This window comes from Pogoniulus pusillus, chromosome 32, assembly GCF_015220805.1.
Source record: "Pogoniulus pusillus isolate bPogPus1 chromosome 32, bPogPus1.pri, whole genome shotgun sequence".
Taxonomy (NCBI): Eukaryota; Metazoa; Chordata; class Aves; order Piciformes; family Lybiidae; genus Pogoniulus; species Pogoniulus pusillus.
The window spans coordinates 435,212-449,077 of record NC_087295.1 but is presented as its reverse complement, the minus strand read 5'-3'; the positions used below and the strand labels follow the sequence as shown (position 1 = coordinate 449,077).

General features: G+C 48.2%; 2 protein-coding genes and 1 long non-coding RNA gene across 11 annotated transcripts in view; 1 reads left to right on the top strand and 2 right to left on the bottom strand.

Annotated features, from left to right (window-relative positions):
* LOC135189462 (uncharacterized) overlaps window positions 1–13,866 on the top strand; it is a 44,496-nt gene that overhangs the window by 4,487 nt on the left and 26,143 nt on the right. The window lies entirely within an intron of this gene.
* BFSP2 (beaded filament structural protein 2) lies at window positions 546–11,015 on the bottom strand. Its single transcript, XM_064169865.1, has 7 exons — window positions 10,242–11,015; window positions 5,648–5,730; window positions 4,429–4,585; window positions 3,414–3,575; window positions 2,221–2,352; window positions 1,537–1,757; window positions 546–798 (listed from the first exon to the last, which is right to left on the bottom strand). The coding sequence occupies exons 1-7, from the start codon at window positions 10,896–10,898 to the stop codon at window positions 795–797; spliced, it is 1,416 nt and encodes a 471-aa protein (XP_064025935.1). The 5' UTR covers window positions 10,899–11,015; the 3' UTR covers window positions 546–794.
* TMEM108 (transmembrane protein 108) overlaps window positions 12,501–13,866 on the bottom strand; it is a 121,618-nt gene continuing 120,252 nt past the window's right edge. For all 8 annotated transcript variants that reach the window (XM_064169861.1, XM_064169862.1, XM_064169856.1 and 5 more), the window contains 2 exons: window positions 13,641–13,795; window positions 12,501–12,837 (listed from right to left, as the gene is read on the bottom strand). In XM_064169861.1, coding sequence (XP_064025931.1) covers window positions 12,715–12,837; window positions 13,641–13,795 — 278 coding nt within the window. In that variant the 3' untranslated portion in view covers window positions 12,501–12,714. The remainder of the gene's footprint in view (window positions 12,838–13,640; window positions 13,796–13,866) is intronic.

Below are 13,866 nucleotides of genomic sequence, written 5' to 3'. Positions count from 1 at the left end.
AGGCTCAGGGGTGACCTTATTGCTGTCTACAACTACCTGAGGGGTGGTTGTAGCCAGGAGGAGGTTGCTCTCTTCTCTCAGGTGGTCAGCACCAGAACGAGAGGACACAGCCTCAGGCTGCACCAGGGGAAATTTAGGCTGGAGGTGAGGAGAAAGTTCTTCACTGAGAGAGTCATTGGACACTGGAATGGGCTGCCCGGGGAGGTGGTGGAGTCGCCGTCCCTGGGGCTGTTCAAGGCAAGATTGGACGTGGCACTTGGTGCCATGGTCTGGCCTTGAGAATTGTGGTAAAGGGTTGGACTTTGAGGTCTCTTCCAACCTTGGTGATACTGGGATACTGTGTTTCACACTAGTGATGGTCTCCTGTAACACAACAGAGCTGTCACCATTTCCACATGGGTGCTCAGTGCACAGTGGAGCAGTAATTCAGTCTTGATATATTTATACTATAAAAAGAAAGAATTTACTTTCTGGGAAGTGGAGGCTGTGGGTCCTTAATCCAGTCCCCTTTGGTTAACATGAAAAATACTGAAAGGAAGAGAAAGTCAAGCAAAAAGCCTGGTATTCTTTATTTTTTTACCATTTTAACAACATGAGTAAAGTGAAATCTGAAAGCAAAGCAATTACATGAGGAGGGTCTAATAAAGTTGTTCAAGCTACAACCTACTTTGACTGTTGAATCAAACTGAATAAAGCAGGCTGCTGTGATGGGCTTTTAGCTTCCACGAACATAACTGCCAGCGACATCCTTTGCTTTAATGGCAATGGTCTCCTGTGGGCTGCGGGTTCCATAATCAGCTGAAAGTCAAAAAACAATAACAAAAGAATACACACTGGCCAATACTATGAATAGGAGAATGCTGGACTATGTACTAGCCCCACTGCAGCTTCTCCCTGACCTGAGCAGAAGAGCAAGTTAAAACTTGTGGGTCAGATTCTCAGGTTCCATGGCTTATGGCGAGTAAGGATCTTAAAAAGGCCCAACCAAGAACACAACCACAGGGGTTTTGCCAGAGGACAAATGCTAGGCGTTGGAACTGTTTCTTCACAAATGGTGCACACAGTAGTCCAGAATCTCTCTTCCTTTGGGGATAACTCGTGTGCTTCAAAACAGACCTTGCCCTTCGATATTTGGAGTGTACAGTGGGAGAGGGAGGGAAGGCATCCTGTGCCCAGGCGCAGACGCCGCCAGAGCCGCTGCACAGCCACTAGTGCAGCTCCCAGGCACTGCAGCAGCTCTCTGAGCTGAGCTCGCAAGCCACCCGGGAAGTGAAACGGGCTGACCTGCTGGTCCTGACCCTCGTCTGTCTGCGGCGGTACTGCACACCACCCTGCTCCAGTACATCAGGAATCTCTGCACAGCTGCTTTTGGGGCGCTCCACCCCTTGGGCAGCTTCTTCAAACCTCAGTATCTACCACTCAGCCTTATAAAACCTGAGAAACGATCCTAGTTCTCCTGCTTCCAGTGACCTCACAGCTCCTTCCCAGGGAGCTCATCTCCATCTCTGCAGCATGCTTGATTTCAAGGACACGTACCTGCTTTGCTCTCCATCCAGAAGGCAGTGATATGCAGCAATGTCTTTCTCCAGCTGTTGTTTGCTGGTCAGCAGATTTTCACGATCCCGCTGCTGCTGCTCTGTTTCTACTTTGATTTCTCCCATCTCTGCCTCCAGCTTGGAAATGACAGAGCCCAGATTCTGCAGTTCAATGTCGTGCCAGTGCTTGGCATCATATAAAGAATTCTCCAGACCCCTCTTCTGTAAGGGCAGGAGAGCAGACATTAAGGCAGTCAGCTTTCAGATGCTCCACAGCGATCTCTATTGAGGTTTGGCCAATATCTCTGGTGAATATGCTTAAGTGGAGACAGAGCAGTTTGAAAATGCCTCCCTTTAGATACTTTGGGAAATGTGTATCATCATTACACAGGCTGAGCTGCTCTGGGTACAAGGCACAGATACTCTCCACTGCTAAGTACTACCCAAGCCAGCAGTTGCACTGAGATTGTTACTGAGTCTGAAGACACCGAAGATTGGCAGTTCAGGGCCAGGTGTCCAGTGTGTTACACTTGGTGCACCATGTCAGTCCAGAAGAGCCCAGAAATGTCTAGCAGCTCTGGGAACAGTACCCACTGAAGCCTGCAACCCAAGAGAGGAATGTTCTCCTCAGAAGGCCTGTTGAATTTCTGCAGAACATGACCACTGCAACCCCACTGCTCCTTACCAGGGTTCTCAGAGATTCAGTTTCTGCTTGCAAGCTCTGTATCTTGCAGGCAGTTTCATGGAACTCGGTTCGAAGGCCCTCCACCAGCTCCTCCTCCTGGCTTCGTGCAGCCGCTGAGGTTTCAGCCTGTTGCTGGTGAAAGATGGTGACTTATCACAGCCTTGTTTCTTTACATACCCAACTGACAATTGATATTGTCACAGTTTATGGCAGCTATGGTTCTTGTATATTAAATCCCCTGTCTGGACTATTCCACAAACTCCTTAGAGTCAGAGCAATCACCTTTTCTGTGCAGTTAGTGTAAGCCAGCTTACACGTGTGTCAGCGAAAGCTGTTCAGCTTTCATACTGCTGATTAAATTACTTGCAAACATTGTTCTAATTCTTCATTTTGTAGCTATACTGTATTATTTTTTTAAGTTTAGTGCTTTCACTTTGTCTGTTAGATTTCAGAAGTGTTCACACCTGGATTTTTCACATGGCATTCTACTCCAAATGAACTGGCTGCTAACATGTGGAGCTGTCTGCTGGACTTAGGGCTTTGGCTCTGCCAAAATACTTACTTCAGCCAGCCACTCTGGAAATGAGTAAGCCTTCATGGCAGAGAAACAGCTGCATTAACCAGCTGTTCAGACTCAGCATCAGGAGGGGAAAAGACTCTTTAAGGGAATGGCTATTACCTGTTATCACTATTAATTTCTAAGTTAATATCCACTTTTCCCACTGCTGCTGAAGGAAATAATTTCAAGAAGTCCCCAGGGAGTCTGTAACTGTATTATTAGTGTCAAGTGATATATTCTGCCCTTTTTTATAGACCCCTGTGAATTATTCAGTGAAGAAATGGCCCTAGTAAGAAGGGTAATGACTGTGGCTTATCCTACATGGAAGGTATCAGCTGATTAAGTTAGTTTTTCTTAGTCAACATTTTGGAACCCTTAGAAGGGTCTCACAGATACCTGTGATATCAACACAGCCACTGCCACCACTGATTAACTCTTGTGGATCCCCAAAAAAGTCATCAACACTTGTGTTTTCCCATGGACTTGGACCAAAATCCTTTAGATCTTTACCATCTTCTTCTGTTTGAGGGGAAAACCAAAAGCCTAACCCTCCAAGTCAGAGCAGAGCAGAGTATTGGGCAGATGCTGTTTGTGTCAGAGCCTGGTTTGTTGCAGAGGGTTCCAGAGTGCTTACCTTGGTACGGAGCAGGGCACCTGTCTCAGCGCGATTCTTCTCGATGTCTCTCTCCCAGTGGATTCTGATTTTCTCAAGTATGTCATCCAGGCCACTTCCCAGGGGAACATCAAGTTCTTCCAGCTGAGATCCAGCAAGCTGCTTGTATAATACCTTCACATCCTTGAACAAAAAGGTCAGATATAAAAGAAGGTGAACTAGACAGTTGAATGGTAGCTTCAGAGGAGCTCAAGCAAGTGCCACAGGGTGATTAGCTTCTGTCCCAAAAGCTGTCTCTACATTAATGATTCAGTGCACTGGAGGCATTCCTCTTCAGCTGTGCATTTGCCTTGTATGAGCAGTCTTGTAGAAGATCTGGGGTATTGGAAGTGGTTTCCCCTGTGGTGGAAAGAGACAGAATCCCTACACCAAGACACTGCCTGGATCAACCCTCTGACAGTGGCATAATTCTTCAGCAGTTAGAGCTTGACACATGCACACTGCACACGAGGGACTGGAATGCACCACAAGGACACTGGCAGTAAAGCTGCAATGTTGGCCTTTGTGTCAAAGAACTAACAACTTACAACAAATCAAACCCTGCTCTTCCCTCTGTGCTGCACCACGCAATAGCACAGATATACATCTCCTGGCAGATGCAAGCTGTGCCAAGCAGAGGCAGCTCTGATCTTTGGCTGTGAGTCAGCACTTGCCATGGAGATGTCCCCACACACGACTGTGCAACACTGTGGCCGTTGTGTGGTGTCTAGCAGAAATAGAGTGGTGCCACCTCTTTCATGTTGTATTTGTAAGATAGGAAAGAGACAGCATTTAAATGGAATTAATTTGGTCATGCCTCAGAGGTTATTGCTCTAAATTAACAGAGAAGCAAGAAAGAGGAGGAGACTTCAGGAGAATCCCCATGCCCAGCCATGGCAGGCAGAGCTTTTCAGTGCTTGCTTTGCACTAGAAGTGTGATACCAACCAGCTGCAACAGGCACACATGGGCTTTGCAGTGTCCTGCGCCTGGACTTACTTCTTCATGATTCTTTGACAGCAAAGTTAGTTCTTCTTTCATGCTCTCTATCTGACTCTCCAGATCCATTTTAGTTAAATTAGCATCATCAATCACTTTATATAGGGAATTAATTTCATCTTCTACTGCCTTTCTGAATGGCTGCTCATTTTCATACCTGCAGAGAAAAAACCCAACAAACCAAACCTTAACAAAGCACAGCTCAGCAAGAAAAACCTGCTGCTTTTTTTAAAAATAATGACATCATTTGTGCTAATTAGCTCATGTGTCCCAGACAGAGGCACAGAAACACAGAAGATGTACTTTGCTCTCACCTTGCCTTGCTGTGCTTGAGTTTAACTGCCTGAAGTACCTTGCTACTAACTCAGTGCCACAAATCAGGCTAGTTAGCAATCTGCACTGTGGTGGCTACCAACCCGATAGGATTCCTGAATGAACACAGAGAGCTACACAGTCCTAAGTCTGGAATCCATATAGACTCTGACGGGGGGGTCTGTTTGTCTGGCTGCAGAATAACTGCTCACTGGTCTGCATACAGCCTTTCAGAGCTGTGGTTAAAGAAAACATGCATGTGTTACACGTTGAGGATGTGCTGATAGAAGTCTGGTCTCTGCTCCATGGTCCCAGCCCAGCTGTAAGACCAAATCCCAGTAGTATCAACGTAAAGAGGAAATCCAAGTGGTTGTCTGTCACCTAAAACTGCTGTTAAAGCAAATGGCTCATTTTCCAGTGTTTAAGATCTTCTTTTACCATTAGTTTGTCTGGGTTAGAAGCAAGGGCAATGAGTGCATCCTATGTCTGTTTCCTTATCTAACATTTCCATGCCAGCCTTCATACTGGTGCAGGTTTTGCTTTTCAGCCGTGGCAGCAGAACAGTGTTCTGCTGAACCCCCTTGTGTGGCACTGAAAACTGAACCTAAAAAGCACGTGGCAGTTTACTTTTATAAAATGTCAACCCCAACTGGAGTGATTACTGACCTCTCAGTCAGAGATCAGCCGCTGTCTAACAAAGAGTAACCTGAGTAGTTTTGCTAGTGCACATTTTTGTTACTATAAATCTTCCAAAATAACCTTACCATCACAGTGATTTTGCTGTTAGAAACCCCTCCCAAGTCAAGTGGTTCAGTAGTCAACATAAAGGATGAGCCTATTCTACTCTCTGAGCATTGCTCCTCTACAGAGCAAGAAAGTGGCTGGCTAGGTGCCACCACAAGACTACCTGTCTTTAAAGTCTTCAGCACAGGCTTGAATGTTCTCTGTGTGCAGCATCAGCCGAGCATTTTCAAGGACTGCTTCGCCCACCTAGAAGACAGAGAGAGCAAGGCTCAAGCAATGAGGAGCTTCAGCATACTACCTACATGGTCTGTACCTGTATCTTAAGCTTTGATTCTCCCAAGAATCCTTTTGCCTAGGGCTGTTCACATGACTCGTTCCAGGTAATTTAATCAATTAACAGAAATTGTCCGCAAATAGGCTGGAATTTGTCACCAAACTGCTCCTTGCTCCTAATCATTCATCCTCTGGTGGGAAACAGTGACTGTGACCAGCAGCAGCTGCAGGGGCAGAGGTCGTTACTGAGCCCAAGGTGTGCTCATCAGACACGTCTCGCTTATACTTTCTAGATACAGTTTAAGCATCACTTATGCGGCTCCTGTTCTACTTCCCATATCAGCAGTCCTCTTCAGGGGCGTCGTCCTCAGTGACCCAAGGCATACTTGTTGCTCATGCCGCCTGCGAGCCATCCTCAGCTCCCAGAGTGCTGTTTTTCTTCTCTGATGGGCTCCTGTAAGCTCTTGCCATAGGTATGAGACCTGAGAAGCAGGTTATTACACCACACGTGAAATGTTTTGCAAAGATTGTGCAAATAAGACTGTGGTATCATTGCTATGGCTCTGGGGGTATCTTTAATGCCCAGGTGCACCTGAGGTGTAAGCAGACCTGAAAAGCTGATGACACAGCAGCTGGTTGTGATTCAGGAGGGCTGTACAAAATGATAAGAGGGTTCAAGAAGGAGAGCTGCCTGCCTTGGAGCCACATATGCACTGCTCTGCAGAGGTGACTGAAGATGTACTGAATTTGGAACCAGGATCAGAGCCATCATCTCTGCACACAACTCCCTGGATGTTCCAGCCATTCCATAGTCCATGCTGGCAATCTGCAAGAGCTAAACTGAGCATCTACTTGGTCTTTTTCAGGAGATACCTATGGAGATCTGTAGTTGAAATTAACACACCAAATGACTAAGAAAAGCCTTTGAAGTGACCAGGAGAAGTCTTGAAGATTTCTAAACATAGGGTTTTTTAGATAATTAAATCTGCAGCCAAAAGAGGCTGCAAATTCCCTGAGGTGCTCTGCTCCTCTGCGCTGAAACAGGCTGTGCAATGTGGAGACATCAAGGCTTTGTCCAGACACGTTAGCTAAAGTACCTCAAGTGGGATTGTTGCATTTGGATGGTCCTGCCTACTCTGTGCCCTGCTGGTTGGTGATGGGGTGGAGGTGGACATGCAAAGATGAGGCATTTCTGATTGTAATCAACCACACAAAAAGTGGCTCACTGCTCCAAATGTCTTACAGCTGCTTGGACAGACACTTATGAAGTTGTGCCAGGGGAGGTCTAGGCTGGATATTGGAGGAAGTTCTTCACAGAGAGAATGATTGGCATTGGAATGGGCTGCCCAGGGAGGTGGTGGAGTTGCCATCCCTGGAGGTGTTCAAGAAAAGCCTGGATGGGGCACTTAGTGCCATGGTCTAGTTGGTATCTTCCAACCTGGTTGATTCTGTGATTCTTTGATGTATGTGAAGGCATCTGATGTGATCCAAAGGACTTAACCTATTCCCTACAGTAAGAAGTTCATAATGGCTCATGAAATTCAAAGACACTCTGCAGAGGCTGAATCCAGTGCAAAATGCATTTTTGGTTGCAGCAGAAGCAGGGAACAGCTGGTGATTTGCCACTGCTTGGATTTCTGCCTCTATGTGTAGACAAACTGTTTCTTAAAAGCGCTTTTCAATGGTGGGGCATCTGAGGGGATTCTTGCCTGTCCCACAGTGCACGTCTCTATCAGGACCCTGATCTTACACTGCTGATGACTCAATCTGTACCTAGCATCCCCATTCACAGACTGGTGGCTGATGCCAAACGTGAGAAAGTCCAGGACTTTCCAGAACTGCATACAAACCTGAACCATGCCAAGCACCTGAAAATGGTGTGAAAGAGTCATAACGTTGGAAAGCTCTTTGGTGGGAGGCAGAAATCTGCAGGTGGTGTCCAGAGGGTTGATACTGGCAAAATCGTTTCCGTGATGAAACCAGGCTTCCTTAAAACTTCTCTCTGGTTTGCATGAGCTGGGAACGCCCTTGCCCAGGTTTAAGGAGAAGAGATGTAACACTTCCATCTAGTGGCTTGTTTGTTTAGTCTAACTCTGTTCATTAACAGCTGGATGCAAACATGCAGCATTAGTGAGATAGATGCACAGCTGCTTTGCTGGCCCAGAGAAACACCTGATGCAGCCTCAGCTTTGTGGACACTGGAAATGAGGGGATTTGCAATGCTGCAAGCAGTTGGATGTTGCCTCCTCCACTTGAAAGCAACAGTTGAAAGCCTTGCAGGGCTTCTGAGAGGCTTAAGATCCTGACACTCATGTAATGAGCCAAAATGGGAAAGTCTAAAAATGCAAATATTGTTACTAATAATAGCTCCTAAGTCATGTTTTGTCTTTCAGCAGTTGGAGCTGTGATGCACAGGCACCTTTTGAACATTTTTTTTCAGCTACTGAGTATTTGAGGTATAAGACCTCTTAAACAGAAAGCAGCACCAATTGTCATGCTTTTTTGTGATTTTCATAGACATGAAAATGCAGCTTCAATTTTTAGAAAAATATTTTTGCAAAAGTCTGCACCAGTGTATGGGCCCAGTTAAGGGGTTACAGCTGCCAGCAAGGAAAAGCAGCTGCTCAAGGAGTCTGCAGAGTCTGGTCTTGGTAAAGGGCACTGTGGTACAGACACATATGGGGAGAACTTATCTCTGGTGACTGGCAACTTTTGTGACCAGTTTTGTTGCTGCAAGATTTACTGGACCTTTCAAGTTCCTAGCTGTGCTTGGTCTATGGCTTTGTGTGGGTTTGTTGTTCTTACAAGTGCCTGAGTCCTTGCTGAGTGCTGCTAAATTCGTGGGCTCAGGTGTCGCTGTGATAATGAGTCTCATGGTGTAATTATTCATGTAATAGGAAATTATCTGGCTTTTAAGTTCACATCAGATAAAGCAAGTGATGCCTTCACAGAGAGAGATCAGAAGATGCCATACACAGAAAGAAACGGTCTTTATCAGCCCAGTGACTCCAACATGGTAATCTAAACTGGGCTAAAATCATGCAGTCAGTGCCTGCTGCTCAGGTGCCAAGCAGTAAACTCGTCCTGCTTTTGGCCATGCTTTTCACGTGAGACCCCTTCTCAGAGCCTGGAGGAGGAAAACTCCGAGCTACAAGAGTGGCATTTGTTGTGTTATAATACCTAGAGAGAGGCTGCAAAGATTGATGCTGATCCCTGCAGCGAAGAAACTGTGACTTTGTCTGGGTATTGAATGCTTTATAAGCCAACAGGACAGCAACAAAAATTGCCTGGTTCTTAAAGCAGGAGATGCCTCCCAAAGAAATGACCTGTAAGAACTGTAATAGTGCTTGAGCACAAGGAGGAAACCTCACTCCCACCTCACAGCTTTCTGTGAGGGCAGCCCAGGGTTACACTGTTGGAGGTGGCTGAGGAGACGTAATTAAAGCTGATTGATTGCCATCCTGTCTGTGGCAGCTGACCAAGCTTTGTGCCATTTTGCAGGAGTTTGGGTAGCACAATGTTATTTTGCCCACTGACAGACACTAGTTGCACACTGCTGTATTACTGTGTCCTACAGATAATACCCAGTGGCTTTTCTGGCACATAGTGAAAGAATTACTGGGTGCAAGTCCAAAAGTGGTGATCCCCTGGGATCAACCCCTGGTTAACACTAGCAGTGAGTAAATGCTGTCAGTAGGACCAGTGCAAAGGAAAGTGTCTCTATAGAAAAGCTCCAGTGATCTTCCAAATTCTGCCAGGATCTTGTCCTCCAAGCCCCATGATCACTGCAAACAGGACATCAGCCTGAAAAGCCTTACTGCTCTTACAGGTCAGCAAAAGGAACCGTCTCTTGTTCCTGAGGTCAAAGCAAACACCATTTTACGCCCCCACAACAAACACATCTCTGGAGATCCCATTGCCTGGACCACACAGAGAGGGTGGGAGTAAGGGGTGGTGGGATGGCAACAGAAGGAGTTACTAATTTGTAGCCATGTAATTATTATTTTTAGGTAAATAGAGAGTTTGGAAATGTGATTAAGCAAACAAGGGAATAAAGTGAAAAATCGCAATTGTTAATTAACCCAACGTGCTTGTAATGGTATCATGATGAGGGATAAACTGATTCACTTCTAGCAGTTTTCTTTGCATAATTTTGATGCTCACTCTAATAACCACAGCTAAGGAAAAACTAAGAGAAACTACCACCCATTGTAATGAGCCCAGACTACCTCGCCTTAGGGTGCCTTTCAGCCGTTCCCCGTGCACAGGATGCCCCAGGCAATTCTCCTGCTTAGCAGGCATGTTCCACAGCACGCTGTGAAATGCTAATGCTAGTTATCATGAAGATAGATATAAACCCCTCCATCTAGGGCACCGAGCCTCCAAATCAGGCAGCATTCATCATCTGCATCAACCCTCATCGCTCGGCATTGCTGATGACTCGCACAGCTCCCTTCGTCCTCGGTGCTGCAGACAGCGCTCACCTGGTGGTAAATCGCCTCCCAGTTCTCCCGCAGCGCTCCCCAGCTGCCCACGCTGGCCGCTTTCTTGTCCAGGTAGACTCTGATGTGCTCTTCCAGCTCCTGGTTGACCTGCTCGAGAGCTCGCACCTTCTCGATGTACTCCACCAAGCAGCCGTTCAGGCTCTCGTAGGAGAGACCTCTGCCCTTCTCCAGCCCTGGGGCCAGGGGCAAGGCAGCGGAGGAGCTGCGAAGACCCTGCAGGAAGACGCTGCTGATACCCAGGGCTCTGCGGGACACTCGGGTGCCCAAGCTGCTTACGCCGCCAGTGGGGACGGTGCCCACGTAGACGCCGGGAGGTCTCGACAGGCTCCCTCCGCCCCCAACGCTGACCCTGCGGCCAGGTGGCCCCGAGCTCTCGGCCGTGGAGGAAGAGGGCTGCTGCCCCAAGAAGGAGGACCGGCGCCTCGGCAAGGGCATGGCTGCCGCTCCAGCCCGCCGAGCGCCGACGCTCAGCCCGGCCGCCTCGCCCCGTACTGGCGAGAAGGATGTGCCGAGCCCAGCAGGTTGGGGCTCGCCCGGGGTTTCTGCTTTGTGCGACAGCTTTCTGGAACGGGGGCTTTGTGCTGCCCGGGCGCGGCCGTCACATTGTCCAGGCGGCCGCTGGGTCAGCAATCCCATTTCAGGGGAAATCTCTGTGCTGCTGCTGCTGCAAATGTGGCAGATGAAAAGCACAATGGTGTTTACAGGCACAGCGGGACGGGGATTCAGTACCACCTACGTGTTAAAATACCAGCCGCGTTCTCTGCCCTGACACCCGGATGATTTCTTGCCCTTAAAGCCACAGGTTTCTCGGCATACATGACAAACGCATTGCCCCCTTGCCTCCAGAGCGTCCCGCTGCAAGGTGTTGCCTAAAGTTGGCAAAACTCGACCTTTGGAAGAGCCTGCAGGGCCATGTCGAGCAGAGCCAAGCTAAGCCTGCCTTTTGCTGCTGCACAGCTCTGCTTCGGGATTTCTCTGTGCTTTGGCTTCACCACCCGACCGAGGCACTTTGCCCCAACCCCAGCAGATTTGAGCTGGGGACAAACAGCCTCACGGTCCCACCTGCTCCGCTGGTTCAGTGTCGCTTTGTCAGCTGCACTTAGTCTGTTTCACTGCATAATGTGGCAACGAAGTGAGGCAAGTGCGGGCTGCAAGAAAAGGGCAAACCCGTGCTTGATCCTTACAGTGCAGGGCAGGAGTTTTTTTCCCCCTGCCACTCTTGTTATTCACTGGTGATCCCGCGGCTGTTTATCGGTACATAAACGCATGGTGCCGTGGGGCCCTTCCCTAGACGATGCTCAGCTTTTTCTACCCAGCCCCGGGGCTGCTGCCCACCCAGCCGTGTGCCGCCGCAGGATGCCTGTGTGCACACCTTTGCAGGCACGCCTGCAACCTTCTGATGCTGGGCATTGCCCTAATGCCGTGGAGGTTTGTGCGGGGCAGCTGCCAGGCTTTAGCCAGGCGCAATACAATCAGAAATCCCTGTCGTCTGTGGGTGCCTAATCCTGGCTGGCGCGGGTGGTGGCTGGACTTTGTTTTGTTTGTAGTTTGAGACCTGAGAGGTGGCTTACAGGCAGCCAGAGAACACTGCAGCACCTCGGAGCTCAGCCAGTCTTTTGGCCAGGTTCTAGGCATTCTGCAGGTAGGCTGCCACACAAACTGTGCTGGCTCAGCGAGAGGAACCCTCCAGGGTTTCTTACACAACGCTGCAGGGTATTTGCTCTACGCCAAATTATAAACAAAACAATCCCAACTTCTTTGCAAGAGCAATACAGCAGACAAATGTGCAGAGCCCTTCCGTGTGCCATGCTAGCCTGTTTATAACCCACCATCGAAGCTTTGCTCACCCCACTGTTCCAGCCTGCAGTCTAGCACTTAGAGTGAAGTGCTGATTTGGCAGACCCTGGCTGGTTTCTGCTAGAGGGGCCTGAAGGGCTCAGCCCAGTCAGTGCTCAGGTAGTACTGGAGTCATGCAAAGGACACAAGAGTGAGTTGTACAGATGGCTTCTGGCAACTGAGCCAGTCCTGTCTGGTTTGTATTCTAGCTTGGCTAGCTAAATGAATGACCAAACAGTGGGAGAAGGGGTGGTCACCAAGCAGGAATGCTTATGGCCACACTGACTCATGCAGGGTGCTGTACTCAGCATGCTGCCTGCACCATACTCTTACTGCCTTAGCCAGACCACACACTTATCAGCAGACAGTACATGACTGAGGAACCAGTCCATCTGACAGGTGTTTTGCTTAGAAATACCTTTATTTTATAAAGCCACAGTTTGTTCTGTAAAGTTTTACCACACTTATAAAAAAGGGGCTGACAATTCTGAGGGAGGAAAGAAAAGCTGAAAACATCTGCTGTAATTGGGGTTACACAAAGGTTATATTTATAATATATATGTATTTCTCATTTGGAGTCAGCAGAGCTGAAGCTGCAGCAGGCAGCAGCTGTGGGTCATATCTCAGAGACTTGCTCGTGTCCCACGAAGAGCGTTTCCTGGCAGAAGGGGTTCACCAGCACCATCCCGCTGTCGCGGTAGTCGCCATTGGCAGGGGAGCGAGGCTCAGACAGGTGGTCCTAGGGCAGAGACAGAGAAGCAGGGTGAGCGCTTCGCACCCCTCATCTTCCATGAGCACATGGGGCACTTGGCTCAAAGTGGGGGTAATGAAGCATCAGTGAGTGCTTGTCTAGTCACACAGTAGAGATTCCTTTCTAAAGGGCTTCGATTCCCTTCTATCTGAGGAGGCAGCCAGCTGATCCTAAAATTGTACACACTTAGCATAAACCCATACCTGCATAAACTGTTTCTAGCTTTCAAATACCTCTGGACTAAGCTAACTGCTCTCCTCTCTCTCTGAAGCCAGAGAACACATCTATCTGTAGGATCCCCTACCTGTATTAGAGTAACTCCACTGACCCAGCCTGATGCTGCTGAGTATTCACCACTCTTCACACACAGATGTTTTGGTTCCTTACATACTGGGAATACTCACCCTCTGAACTGGTATTTGGGAAGGTGCAGACAACTCCTAAGGCATAAATGCACAACACTTCTTCACATTATGAACTCCCACTGCCAGCCTGATCTGGTGCTGGATTGTGCTGGGACATGCGCAACAGGCAGATTATAAGGACTGACCACCAGTAACAAGCCAGCCCAAAGAGCTCTCTGCTGCACCCAGGGAATGTCCATAGGCTCAAAAGGAATAAATTTCCCTGGAGGTGGTCAGTTCCCATGACCACCTGGCAACGTAGGATCTGTCTAGGATGGCTGCTTCCCTGTGTATGGGGATTGTGAGGCTTTATCAGTCTGACTCCCTCTCCCCTTCTAGCACAGCTGCAGGTACAGTTTTCAGATTCAAGGGCTGCAGGTGAAGTACCTCTGAAGTCTCCAGGGACTGGATCTCTCTGGGTAGCTCTACAGCATGTCTGTTGAAGTAGTCCATGGTAATGGCATTATTCCAGTAACTCAGGTTGTTTTCTGGGTTAGATGTCTTTTTCCTCCTCCTCATGCAGCAGACTGTCAGCAGAACTGCTGTTGATAGAAATGTCAAAAACGTGGTTATTTCCTAGTAAAAAGGACTCATTGGTACTGTGGATTTGGGG

What these genes read in the sequence shown, in the direction of transcription:
- BFSP2 (XM_064169865.1), bottom strand. Translation starts at nt 10,898, where the DNA reads ATGGGATTGCTGACCCAGCGGCCGCCTGGACAATGTGACGGCCGCGCC. An exon ending in GGGAGGCGATTTACCACCAG is followed by an intron (nt 5,731 to 10,241) that starts GTGAGCGCTGTC and finishes TCTGTCTTCTAG; the next exon opens with GTGGGCGAAGCAGTCCTTGA. An exon ending in GTGCCCTGCTCCGTACCAAG is followed by an intron (nt 2,353 to 3,413) that starts GTAAGCACTCTG and finishes ATCTTTCACCAG; the next exon opens with CAACAGGCTGAAACCTCAGC.